Below are 13424 nucleotides of genomic sequence, written 5' to 3' on the forward strand. Positions count from 1 at the left end.
TCCCAAGCTCCTGCTGCTGAGTTATAAAGGCAAATCCCTCAGAAAATGGAGTTGATAATGAAAACGGTGCCAGCAAGGTATTGCTGTAATTGTACCCAAATGACTCCAGGGTTGAACATAAAGCATACGGAACTTGGCAAGCCAAAACCTCCTGTTCAGAAACACGTAATATACTTTTATGGCTAAAAACCTACAGGCAATTTGGCTACAATGAACCAAGCAGAAGCCATGATCTTGTATCCTGTATTCATAAATGTATTTATCTCACATCTCTAAGACACGCCATCACTTTCCATAGAAACTCAGGACAAAACAAGTGCCCACAGCTTACCACGGCATGGGCTAAAGAACTGTCCCCAAATCTTTTTGGTTTTATTGTTGTTTAAGTTTATAACTTTTCAAAGTGATCTATTGATCAGCAAGGAGTTAATCTCTTATTTAGACTTTAAGCTCTTTGTGGAAGAGACCATGTTTTTGTTCCATGTTTGTGCAGCTCCTAGTACAATGGGGTCCTGGTTCATAAGTAGGAGCTTCTAAGGTGCCATCACAATACACATAAATAAAATAACAATAATAATCTCAAAATGGTTCACAGTTCAGGGTCAGAAATTTAACTGTACTGACTGGTGCTCCAAATCCTGTTGGCATTGGCTTTGTCATGAGAGTTCAAATATTTCTTGCTCTGGTTAAGACAGAAATATGAAAAAAGGTAATAAATAAATAAAAAATAAAATAATAAAGAACAAATAAAAAATAAAGAGAAGAAAGATGATAACCAAACTCTTGAACCTCAAGAAAGGTTTTGGTTTTGGTGAAGGAGTATGTTGTTATTGTCAGACTATAAAAGAAAAGAAGGTCACAGTCTCAGAAAAGCTGGATGTTCCTGCTAAAATGATGCAATATTAAAATAGTTAATGATGATAATTAGTCCATCATTAGGCTATAGAATTAACACCCCATTGAGAGCTCTCACAGCTCTTGTTTCAATCCATCTGCATACTCAGGACAACAATAGTGCTTCGGTTCACATTCAGAAGGTTTACTCTGCACCCAAAAGGGACTGCAATTCAATTTTAAATTCTATAGCAATTAATACAGCTCCCACCAAAGTGTGAGGAGAGTAACTCACTCCTAACTCTGTGTGTTTCTTACTTTATCTAAATTGTTTCACCACTCCCTACTATAGCGACTTTATTTTTCTTTTCTGTTCTATTATCATCTCAATTTATCTTTCACATCCTACGCCTATAATAAACTAATCTCACCATAACAGGATATGTCCTGTAGATTTATTAAATTAAAAAGAAAAAACACACTGTGAGGGATTGAAAGACTCAGTCAAGCGTTTTCTCAAACAGAAAATAAAAAGTTAAATGTCAGTGAAAGCTAGACACTTACTACTTGAATCATTAGTTTTCTTGAATGCAAAAGGCTAGGTCTCCAAGAACAAAGCTTGGTGTACTGAGGGAGACGGAGCAAATAGGTCATGTTATGCCATTTCTATACCCAGTCCCATATCCAGCAGATAAATAGGCTGCCAGCACAAGTTAGAGTTGCACTAATTTGGCATATAACAGTCACACCTGCCCTAACATATCCACTCCTCATTCTCAGTCCACCTCAGAATGACCTCTCTGCCACTAAGCCAAACCGGTCCGCTGGCTCCCTTGACACTTTCGAGGAGCAGTGGGTACTGTCCGGGCTTCTCTGCTCGGTGTCCCCTTCCAGTTCCCTATTTTTGACCCTTTAACCTTCACACCTGTCCTTGTTTTCTCTTTTGTTGTCCCCCGTACTTATTCGATTCCCGGGCTCAGTGGTTCCTCCCCTTAGGCTGGGGCAGGAGCCTTTACCCGTGGGTGGACTTGTGCCTGCCCACTTCCCAGAACCCAACAGGACTAAGCCAAATTAGGATTCCCTTCACTAGAGAAATCTTCAACAGCTGCCTTAAAACAACTTTAAGCTCCCTTTGTGCTGCTGGAGCAATACAAAATGGACTTAAGAGGGGCCAAAGACTTGGCTCAGTATTTCAGTCAGCAAGCAACAAATGGAGACAGAAAAAGAAAAGACAACAGAAATCAGATTCTACCTTCAGTTTTGGTTTAAACAAGAGTAACACCACTTACTTCAGATTTATACTGGGGCGAGTACAGAATTTGGACCTACATACTTAACTTGTTATTGAAAATGCTGAACTTAATTAATGTGAAATTTCAAAGCATTTGGGGGAAAAACAACCCCAAAACAACAGCTGAACAATCTGCAGTACTGACTAGAATGGCTGCAGTCTGAAGTATGGACTTCCCATCAGATGAGAGAGATTTGGGAATGGAGAAAATTGGGCTGTAATTTCTCTAACTAGAGCATGAATATTCTGATATTTGACAGCTTGGAAAATTACTTTAGATTCATTAGATATGTAATGAGACACATGGAAAATTATGTTTAAACATGTCGGTTGAGCTAGACCCAGATTTTCTTCAGAAGTGACTACAATACACCACTGTTAGATTTGTACTAAATTCTCATTACCACATCCAGGCTGCGTCACATTGAGATTTTATGGCCACGCTAAGGGTTTGTGAAAAGAAGAAGAAGAAAAAAGATCTTCCTGACTGTCTGTTTTGCAAGGGATTTGAACTGTAAAAGAGACAAACTGTGTCAGCAACTAGCCAAACCAATGTAGTACCTGCCAAACCACACCTTATCCTTCTCAATCAGCAAAAAAATTATCCACTGCCTGATTTCTCTTACCTCATCAATAAGAGCTGTTTTTCTTCCCTTATTAGGACACTCTCCATGCAGTAAAGCTCTGGCCCCAATAGTTGCTTTAACACTATGTACCGCACATCAGCACACAAAACAAGCAATTAAAAAAATAAAACAACGGAGGAGAGAAAAAGTCTGAGTCTTAAATTAAAGGGGCAGCATCAACTCAGTTTGGGCTTCACATTTTATCAGATTTTGTAAAATGAAAACAATGGGTTGGATGCATGAGGAATGTATTAAAACCTTTATAGATGTAAATTATTATGGCCCTGATCCTGCAAACACTTATAACCACAAGTAACCTTAATTAAGTACCTGGGATTAGTCATGAGCATTAGAGTTTGCAGGGTCAGAGGCATTAAAAAATAAAATCATCATCAATGAAAAAGAAAAATCAGTGTTCTCTTTCTTTCAAGAGTCTCCTGTGTTGGAATCCCAAAGAAAACAGATACAATATTAGTGCAAAAGAGAACCAGAGAGTAAAACAAAGCAGAAAAGCAAGCCAATTCACGGTGCAAAGGAAATGAAATGCAAAAAGGAGTGAAAAGTAACAGGTATTTAAATCTAAGTTTTAATATTCAAAAGCTGCTGTTAGTAGCCCCAGGGAGGGGAATTATTTTTTGTTTGTTTTTTGAACATATAGGTTTGGATTCTCCAGTCGATTAAGTGCCATTCAATGGAACAAAGGAGAGGTAAACTGGCCAGAAATGGTCAGCAGAGAAGTCTCTTTGAACAGGGGAGCTTCTACTGGTAGACCGGGCACAGCTGCCTCTTGTGCATTAGGGTAGGGGGAGGTGGAAGCTTGCTGGGCTGGGCAGGGATAAGCAGGGGGTGGGGAGGTTCACGGCAGAACAGCGTCTTGCTATGCCCTATCCTCCTCCGGTGTAAGGTCACTTGAAGGACCTTGTGCCACCAGTGTAAGTTAGAGGGGCTCCTTGGAAGTTCTGACCAGGATCACGGAGCCTCAGCTAGCTCTCCACACCCCCTCTCTTCACTACAGGATGGAGAACGTAGCCCATGGAATAAAGCTAAACTATTTTTACACGTTTGTGAGGAAAAGAAACTGCCCCCTTCATCTCAATGGGGTCTGAATTCTGAATCCCACCGAACTCTTTCTCTGTTGATCATTCTAGCTGAAACCTCTTGCTACTCTGTGGGCACCCCAAAGCATGATGCCACCATTAGTAAAGCATAGTAAAGGGCGCATACAAAGGAGTGGATGCTCATTTACTGACACAGCAATGTTTGGCCTTCTTACCATATGAATGTACATGGTCATTGTATTGGCAAACGTACATATAAAAGGTCGTTATTGATCCCAGGGTAACTGAAGCCAATACCCTGTAGGCTGCTGCTTGACAACACAGAAATGAGGTAACATAAATCCTCGCTGCTACAAGGCCACACCATCCCACCCATGATCCAAGCCCTGACCTCTCCCTGTCCACATGGAAGAGGGGGGGGGGGGGAAGGTGGCTCAGCTGCCTTCATGGTACCATCACCTCCACTGCCACAGGCCCCACGGACTGGATCTGCGTAGGGCTAGTCACAACAGGGGATGGGGGAGGCGGGTGTCCCCAGAATATTTAGATTGGTAAAAAATTGAAAGCTGAACATTTTCAGAAACAAAACATACAAATTTTGATTGAAAACTTTTAACTGAAAACCAAAACATTAAATTAGGAGCCTCATACCCTCATTCTCCTCTATAGGTGGGGATCACAGGCCAAACCGCATCTCCCATGATGCACCACAGTCTCTCCTCTTGCTGAGCCACCATGGTGCCTCATTGGAGTCCCTGGCTGTGGTGCATTATGGAAAATGTTGTCTGTTGGGGGAACCTGTCTCATAGAGGGGAAATGCAGACATGTGCACCTGAACTACATTTCCCATGAGGCACCAAGGCAGCCTTGCCAAATAAAAATGTTTCCGTTTTCAATTGTTTAATTTTTAATTAAAAGTTGAAGTTTTCCAAGGAAAACTGACACTTTTCATGAAAATTTTTGGGTTTTTTTGAAACCCAAATTTTCTGTCAAAAAGGAGTTTCAACTCTATACCTGTGTGTTGAGAAAGGACTGGAACTGAAACATGGCAGGCAGATTCACTATGAACATAATTCCTAATGCAACCAGTGAAGAATCTCCTCAAAAGTTAATGCAGACAGAGGCTGTAATCCTGGCAATCTACTTCCCACTGAGGACAACCATGAAGACCTGGAGCTAATGTAGAAGCACAGGACCACTGTATACCGGTTCCAGTCTCTAGCAGATTCCCCAAATCCATACAGATTTCAGGGAAGTTGCATATTCTGGCCACTCAACCCCATGATTATTGTGTGGTGGAGCAGACCTCTTCTGATGGAACAAGCCAGGGAAACCTTTGAGAGCTGAACCTTGCAGAATTTTCCTCTTTGTCCTCCTCTCTCAGGTTTTTCCACTGGAGTTGGTGATCTGACCCAAAAAATAATTCAGATCTTCCAGTGAATCTCTCCGACTCCATTAAACTGGAAAGTTTCTAAACCCAGCTACAAATCTTGGATGGGGCAATCGGTTTGCCATAGTCACTGTCCTCATTGACCTGTTGAGCTAAAACCCTAATGCCCTAGACGCCTCATGATTTGTGGCAACTTGAATTGCTATTGTGGTTACTACAAGACATGGGAGTAAAAATAAATACTGGCCATGTGCAAACAAGCATATGTGTGTCAAAAGTGCTCATCTGGCCATCTCATATATTGGTCTTGATTCTCAGGCTGCATCTACACTGCAAGTTAGGGGGTGATTTCCCTGCTCATGTACCCATATTTGCGCTAGCTCTCATCGAGCTTTCGGTGGGTAATGTTCTCCGCACAGCTCAGCTGTGCCTCTGCAGCTGCTACCAGTTCTAGCGCGGCTATGCTGCTTCTTCTACTCGCGCTAGCTCAAGGACAGCTAGGGCGGGTATGTGACTCGCATCCCAAGCTTCCAGTGTAGACGTCGTCTCAGTTACAGTAAGCCCACTTCACACTTCTATGGCCTTTACCCTGCCAGAGTGACGTAGAGGGGCCTCAAGTCCAAGGAGAATTCAGGTCATAGTCCATGAGGGCATGGCAGTGAGAATGGCGGGAAACTAGGGAGAGCCTAGAGAGTAAGAAGCGAGTGATTTAAAATGAATTAATTAATAAAACTGATCAGTATGAGCAGCAGCAGTGATCCTACACCCAGGATTTCAGATCATGCTACTTATCAGGTGATGTAGACCATGCTACTGCTGTCACCATTGCCTGGGTGAAGCAGTAAAGACAGCATTATGGCAATCCCCAGCATCTCAACTGCTCCCTGAAGACTCTCTCCCATTCTGCTAGCACCGCTCTTACTTTTTGCATGATCATTCAGTGTGGAACAGAAATGATTTAAGTGACTGATTCCAAATGTTGAACAGTGAATTCCAAATAACAAATGCTCACGAACAATCCCTGTGCTGAAATTTGTGCATAGATATCAACTGGTGAACATGTATCCAATGCAAAAATCAAATTTGCTAAATCCGTGACCTGCTGGCGGACAGCACAGGTCCTATGCAGAGGAATTAACAATCTAAAAGACCAATCTCACCTTCAGTGATACCAGTGGAAGGACTACCATTGACTTCAGTGGAGTTGGATTCAGCCCTAAGAACTTACTAAGAAATTTCTACCCAGGTTTCCACATTTTCAAGTCATCATGAGTGATTCACTGGCTCTGATGAAAGATTCTACTTTATATTTTCAGCGTGCTGCATGCTGAAAGGATTATATCCAGTTTATTTAGAAACAACAAAATCAATATGATATCAAGAATATATTTTTAGCATATCTATTTTTCTGAGTATTACAAGTGTGCCGTGAAGGTTGGTGACATTTTAAAGGAGGTAGTGAAACTGATATGTAAAGGCACAATCGGAGTGAATTTGCAAGAAGCAAAAGATCATACTGTATCTAATTCAAAACAGAGAAGGCAAAGCTTCACTTGCCTCCCCTGAAGAGCCTCCACTGGGCAAAGTTATAAAAAATGTCATATTCCTTTTTTCCCCCCAGCATACTGAGATGTATTGGCAAAGTAAGAGGACCTGGAGTGACTACATTGAGTCTCAGCATTAGAAAGGGTAGAATTTCAACATGAAGACACAAAACAGTGCTTTGGAGTAGACTGATACTTTGTGGGTAAGGGTAAAGATGTCTTCGTCACTGGTAGCTTGAGGTCACAAAGATGCTTTGTGGACAAAACAATCACCATAAAATGATGTCCACAATTTTTAATTCACTAAAAACTTTTCATCAGAAAAAAATGGTACTGCTTGTGAGGAAAACTGCTTCTGGTTGTCAACCTATATCTGTACTGATGCAGCACTTGGAAAAGAATACTGATATCTCAAAGTGTGGGCAACCAACAACACAATAAGCCAGACACTAAACACAGAAGGATTGATTGTCCTTACACACCAATTTCATACAGGCATAATTCCATTGATGTACATGGAATTATTCCAGATTTACACCAGAGAGGAGAGGAGAGGGTGAGAGGAGAATCAAGCACACAGGCAGTTCACAGCATTCACTTGCCATCTCCCCATTCTCATGATCAGTGTTAATCTCTATGGGCCGATACTCGTTGGCACTAACCTCCCATTACAACGCTCTGGCAGTTTAAATGGGCCTTACAGTGGTCTGTGATGCATAAGGCATAATATTGCTGATTTTTTTCCCAGGGGCAGGAAAATCTATATACCAGTGTCTAGCTGAACTGCACACTCTGCAGGTCAGGGGAGGTGTGCAAAGGTAGTGCAAAGCTCACCACTGCATTCTCCAGTGCACGGTCCCTGTATGCAAGGCCAGTTCCCCACAGTATATAACAACATCCCGGGTTTGCTCAAATTTACACAGGCTCCTAATGGTGCCAAAAATGCAGCATATGGTGAAGCCCACCCACTTCCCTTACACTGTCAGGAGGGAGGCTTCTATACTGGCTCTATGCCATTGATGGGGGTGATCATTACACAGCTGGGCAGGCTGGTTCTGTGGAAAGATTCTATCAAGGAGGCAGCACAAAGCAGCTACATTCAACTCACAGGATCTGGATTATCATTATGCTGGACCAATGTTTTCAAAAATGACTAGGGATTTTGCATGCCTGATTTGATACATCTTAAAAGGGCTTGATTTCCAAAATGTACCAACCAACCACCCTCTGACAATTATGGTGTTGGGCACTTCAAAAAATGAGGCATCCAAAGCTACTGCTCACTTTTGAAAACCTTGGCTCATATTGTTACAAACAAAACATTATATTGCACTAATTCACAGCACTTCCCAAACATAAGTACAGACCCATTACTGGCCCCTTATAATTTAACTAAGAGAAGGCAAAATACAGGACAAACAAAATCTTGGGAAATGTTATTTGGACAATTTCTTTGGCAATATCATATCATCTAATTGATTTTTTCCACTCTCTTCCCTCCCACGCCTCCCACCTTTGGGATAGATTGTGCCATAAGGGCTTTGTTATTTACTCAGAGGCTTAGGCAATGGTCAGCTTTCACATAAACTGTGACTTCTGCAAACTTCTCATTAGCCACAGAACTTTAATCAATAACTTGTCTGGAGAAATATTCTGCTGTCTACTGCCTCCAAGCAAAGCCATTTAAGTTCTACATTTGAAATCAAAGATAGGTATAGATGCAATTAAGGCGAGGAAAGGGCCCAACTTGATATTTTTACAACAAAATGCTGTCCAGCAAAAAGAACAGCAAAAACTTTGTACCCATCCGATGTTTACTCTAAACTCAACCAACTCCTGAACACACTGCAACCTCTTCTGTCTCTAGCTCTCCCTCCCCCATTACAATCACACAACATTTTCTAAATAAAACCGAGGAGCTAAAAGTCACACAAATATCACAATAAATTGGGAACTCACTTGGAGAGACTTGACAAGTTCTGCCTGCAGTATGATCTGCTGATCATGTCTGTAATGGATGAGTCAGTGCAAGCAGCTGCCAGCTTCAGTGAGCTAATGGATGGATGATCAGGGCGTGGAATGAGATAGTAAAAATGTCATTATCCTTTCAGGCACATGAGGCTTGTTGGATGCTCTTTCCAGCCAACAGGCTAACCATTTGGTCAGCCCCTTTGCACTATGATAACAGTCTGAATTTTCCCACTACCAGGCTTGTTATCTATCCTATATCCACCACCCTCTGGGTCCCTCTGCACTATGATCATATGATCTCAGATTTTTTTTTTACTGTATTCTCTCTAATAGAGCCCCTTTGTGATGTCTGGGACTAATACCTACAGTAACAAATTCCTACAGGTTTCTCAGCTGCTGGATAGTAAGGTAACTGGTAAACAAATTCTAGTCTTCCCTAGGGTTTTCACCAGGAGTGCTCGTGTTTCAGCCAGTTTGCCGATAACGGAGGAGTTGAAATTAGATATACAGCGCAAAGGTGTTTGTTTATTAACAAACACCTGCTTCCAGCCGACTGAGCTTGTGTAGGGGAGAATACATGTAACTGAGTATAAAACAAGGGTCTATGTTAGCCTCCTTGCTAATTACAAATCACTGTATAAATACGTAAGCGTAAGTATTCATGTCCAGGCTAAACACTAAAGGGTCAGTGGGGATCGGACAGCTGAAAAGGCCAGAGGGTCGTTTCCAAGCAGTTCTATGTTCTCTGGGACAAATCTTGGGAAGTGTGGAGCAGCCCCAGTCCCCTCTGAAGTCAGGATTTGACCACCACATTCTCATTCACTGATGACCAAAGTAAACATGTGACTGCAGTGGGATCTAACCTCACAGACTCTCCTCAGCATTCTGCCCTTTTATCCAGTAAATAACACAGGGAACATAAATGCAAACAAAGTCATATAAATTGAGACACCATCATTTACCATAATTCCACATGCTCGGTTCTCATAACCTTCTAAGCTAACACAGCACACAGCCTGCGAACATGTTGAAACAACTTATTGTGTGATCCTGCAGCTATTCTACTCCAGGCTGTGATCTTGTCAAATCTCAAACTACAGGGCTGGGGCTGGTTAATACTTGGATGGGTTGCCTCCAGGGAGAATCAATAGTGCTTCAAGAAGTAGTGAGGTTGATTCAGTAGGTGGCACTCTGACCTTTGAGTATGCACTGAACCAGTCCTTCCTGCATAATGCTAGTGGAGGTGCTGTCTTTTCCGATGGATTTTACACAAAATCGATATTCTCACTATCTGCAGTTATTAAAATATACCACCCCATTTTTCACAAGTGTAGTGGTACTAATTTGCATTCTGATCGAATTTCAAACCAGGTAATTATATTCTGCCTCCCTGAAATTCCCTTTGCAGTTTTAATTGTGTAGTATTTGCACAGAACAGCTGTTGCATTCTGCTTTAAAGATGGTTGGGTGAGTCTTATAATATAACCAACAGGGTGAATTTTTTTGCAGACTCAGGGCCACATCCTCAGCTGGTGTAAACTGAGGGAGCTGACATCTTCAGTGGAGCTACAGCTGTTTTCACCAGCTGAAGTTCTGGCCCTCAGTTCCCAATGCACATGCACAAGCTGAAGTCTACGTGCAGGAAACTCTGATTCATTTTCCTTCCACTGGGCATTGCACGTGTGCAAAGTGTACAGACACTTGAAATTTTGGGCCACAGTGTGCAATCCTTCATGGTGAAAAATTCTATATAACTTATTACTGGGGCTGGTCAAACCATTGAATTCCATTTCTACAGTGGGGAGGGGCTATAAAAGAGAGGGCATGGCATACCAACCCCCCCCCCCACCCCTTCCTTCCAATGTCTCCAAGGAAGAGGGGATGATGGGCAGTGAGTGTGAATGTACAGAGTCCATCTCAAAGAACTTTAGTAACAGGTGAGTAATCTTCATTTCATCTTTGAGCAGCCTCCACACATTCCCACACTTGGGAGTTTGGCAAGTAGTGCTCCTCCCTTCAGACACTGGGATGAGAAGGCCTAGTTAAATAAATATTATAATATTGCTATACCAAATTATGCACGTGATCAGATGCCAGATCTAAGGAATAATAATATTTTGTGAAAGTATGCATTGAGCTCCAAGTGGCAGCTCTACAGATTTCTAATATGAGAATATGTCTGAGACAGGCCAAGGAAACAGCCTTCACTCTAGTTCAGTGACCTCTAAGCTCTTCTGGAAGAGGAACAGAAGAGGTATCAATACAGAGCCTAACCTACAGAGAAAGGCATTGGGATGTCATTGCCTGGCCTTCACTCTTTTTCCCATAAGAGACAAACAGTCTAGTTGATGGCTAATGCTCTCTCAGAATGCAAGGTGTGTAGTATTGTTTCCCCAGAAGGAAAGTGTGGCCTAAGGAAAAATACTAGCAAGTCCATGGACTGGTTAAGATGGAATTCTGTTGCCACTGTGGGGAAAAATTTTGAATGTGGATGAAGAACCACTTTATCTTTTTGAAAGCAAGCAGCTCATTCACTCTTCAAACAGATGTAATAGCAACAATAAAAGCTTTCTTAATAGAGAGATGAAACAGGGAACATTCTCTCATAGGAGGTTGTATGAGTTGAAAAAGAACAAGGTTTAGGTCCCATCTAGATGTTGGTTGTCTAACCAGAGGGTAGATGTTCATTAAATCCTTCAGGGATCTTTTTTTACCTTATCATAGCTAAATACAGTCTTTTGTTAGACTAAGCTATGATGAGCCAAGATGGCTGCAAGATATACTTTTTCAGAGGATATGGGGAATCCCAAGGATTTCAAGTGAAGTAAGTACTCAAATATGGATTGAATAGGAGCTGAAGCTGGGTTTATTATTAGTTAGCCACAAAAAGAACCTTTTTACATTTATGATCATAACACAAGTGAGTTGATTGTTTCCTGGTATTTAATAGACACTCTTGTACTTGTTCTGAATAAGACAGTTCTAGGTCTGTCAGAGTCGTATGGCCCATGCTGTCATGTGGAGAGAATCTGGACTTAGGTGCAAATCTGACCTCTCTGGAAGGCTGACTTCCAGTTCCTGTGAGGACCTTATGATGTTGACTCCATCATATGAGAGAGGAACACATCCCTGGGTACAGTCAGTTTCATGTATGGTATATAATGTTTTGCTGGCCAATGCTGTAGAGGCCTCATTTTTAGACGGGCATATGGAGTTATGTATGTAGTCGAAGTCATAAGGTCCATCAGGTTGAGAAAGAACATTACTATTTGACACACGTTCTCCTGCAGTACTTCTTTCTGTTCCTGTAAAGCTTTTTAATACCTTCTCTCTGGAAGAAAAGCTCTGCCTTTTTGTAAAGTAGAAGAGTGCATGGGTGGATTGGGGGAGGGGCATGTAAGGGCATTACCCCGCCCCCCGAACATATACCAAACTGTGGGAAGTGCCCCCCTAAGTGGTCACGGAGGAACGTTTGGTGGGATGGCCCAAGCCACATGGCATCATTACTTGCTCCCCCCGAATGTTCCTCTGTCCCTCTCCCACACCCCGCTGGGAGGCATGCCCCACATTTGAAAACTGCTGGTATACGTTCAGGGGGAGCAAACAGTGACACCAGGCTACTTGGGCCACCCCTGCACAGTGGGGCTCGGGAATGGAGCACCATTTCCACCACCTCGCTCACTCTTTATGTTCACTCTAATTTAAGTACCACTTGTGACGCTGCGCCCCATAAGGCTTTATGGAAATATGCTTATGAATGTATATATGACATAACTGGAATACGTTTTATGCTACATATGCCAAGAAACATATCTCTGTAAAGGTTATGATCTACTGAATCTATTCCTCCTATTTGTATGTATGTATCATTTTTGTACCCAAAGTTATGAATATGGGCTGTATACTTGTTTAATTTTAAATAACCTCAGTGAAGCAGTTGGTCAGCTTCCTGAGAAAAGACTATCCTCAGTAAGTGGCCAATCAAGAAGCCCTTAAGCCAACAATGAACTCGGAGACTCCAATCCACATCTGAGGTTTCCCAGGAATGTGGCTTGGCTGGTAAGGAACTCAGTCATGCATGGACATGTGACTTGCCCATGTGACTCCAAAACTCCATTTTGTAGCTGGATTCTACACAGCGGGAGGGAGGGGTGTCCACCCACACGAGAAAGTCTATTTAAACACCTGGGAAACCGCTCCATTATGTTTTCAGCTGACTCAAGAGATTGCCTCTCCACCCCAAAGTATACCTGAAAGAAACTGGGACAAAGGACAGTAACTACTGGGGGTGTGAGTGATTGCTGGACCCAGACTAGAAGGAGACTAGTCTGTAAAAGGAAGCTTACTGGAACACCTCTGAAGGTGAGGTTTTATCTGTATTCAGTTTTCTTACTGTATTAGACATAGATTTGCATGTTTTATTTTATTTTGCTTGGTAATTCACTTTGTTCTGTCTGTTACTACTTGGAACCACTTAAATCCTACTTTCTGTATTTAATAAAATCACTTTTTACTTATTATTTAACCCAGAGTATGTATTAATACCTGGGGGGGCAAACAGCTGTGCATATTTCTCTATCAGTGTTATAGAGGGCGAACAATTTATGAGTTTACCCTGTATACGCTTTATACAGCGTAAAATGGATTTATTTGGGGTTTGGACTCTACTGGGAGTTGGGCATCTGAGTGTCAGAGACAGGAACACCTCTT

General features: G+C 42.1%; 1 protein-coding gene across 13 annotated transcripts in view; it reads right to left on the reverse strand.

Annotated features, from left to right (window-relative positions):
* The window catches only part of CALD1 (caldesmon 1), a 236554-nt gene that overhangs the window by 56591 nt on the left and 166539 nt on the right, over positions 1–13424 (reverse strand). Inside the window, exon 1 of one of the 13 annotated variants that reach the window (XM_073319394.1) lies at positions 8703–8998. The exons of the other annotated variants lie outside the window; for them this stretch is intronic. Coding sequence (XP_073175495.1) covers positions 8703–8749 — 47 coding nt within the window. The 5' untranslated portion in view covers positions 8750–8998. Of the gene's footprint in view, positions 1–8702; positions 8999–13424 lie in introns of those variants that run through there. 13 annotated transcript variants of the gene reach the window in all.

Source organism: Lepidochelys kempii, chromosome 1 (genome assembly GCF_965140265.1).
Source record: "Lepidochelys kempii isolate rLepKem1 chromosome 1, rLepKem1.hap2, whole genome shotgun sequence".
NCBI lineage: Eukaryota > Metazoa > Chordata > Testudines > Cheloniidae > Lepidochelys > Lepidochelys kempii.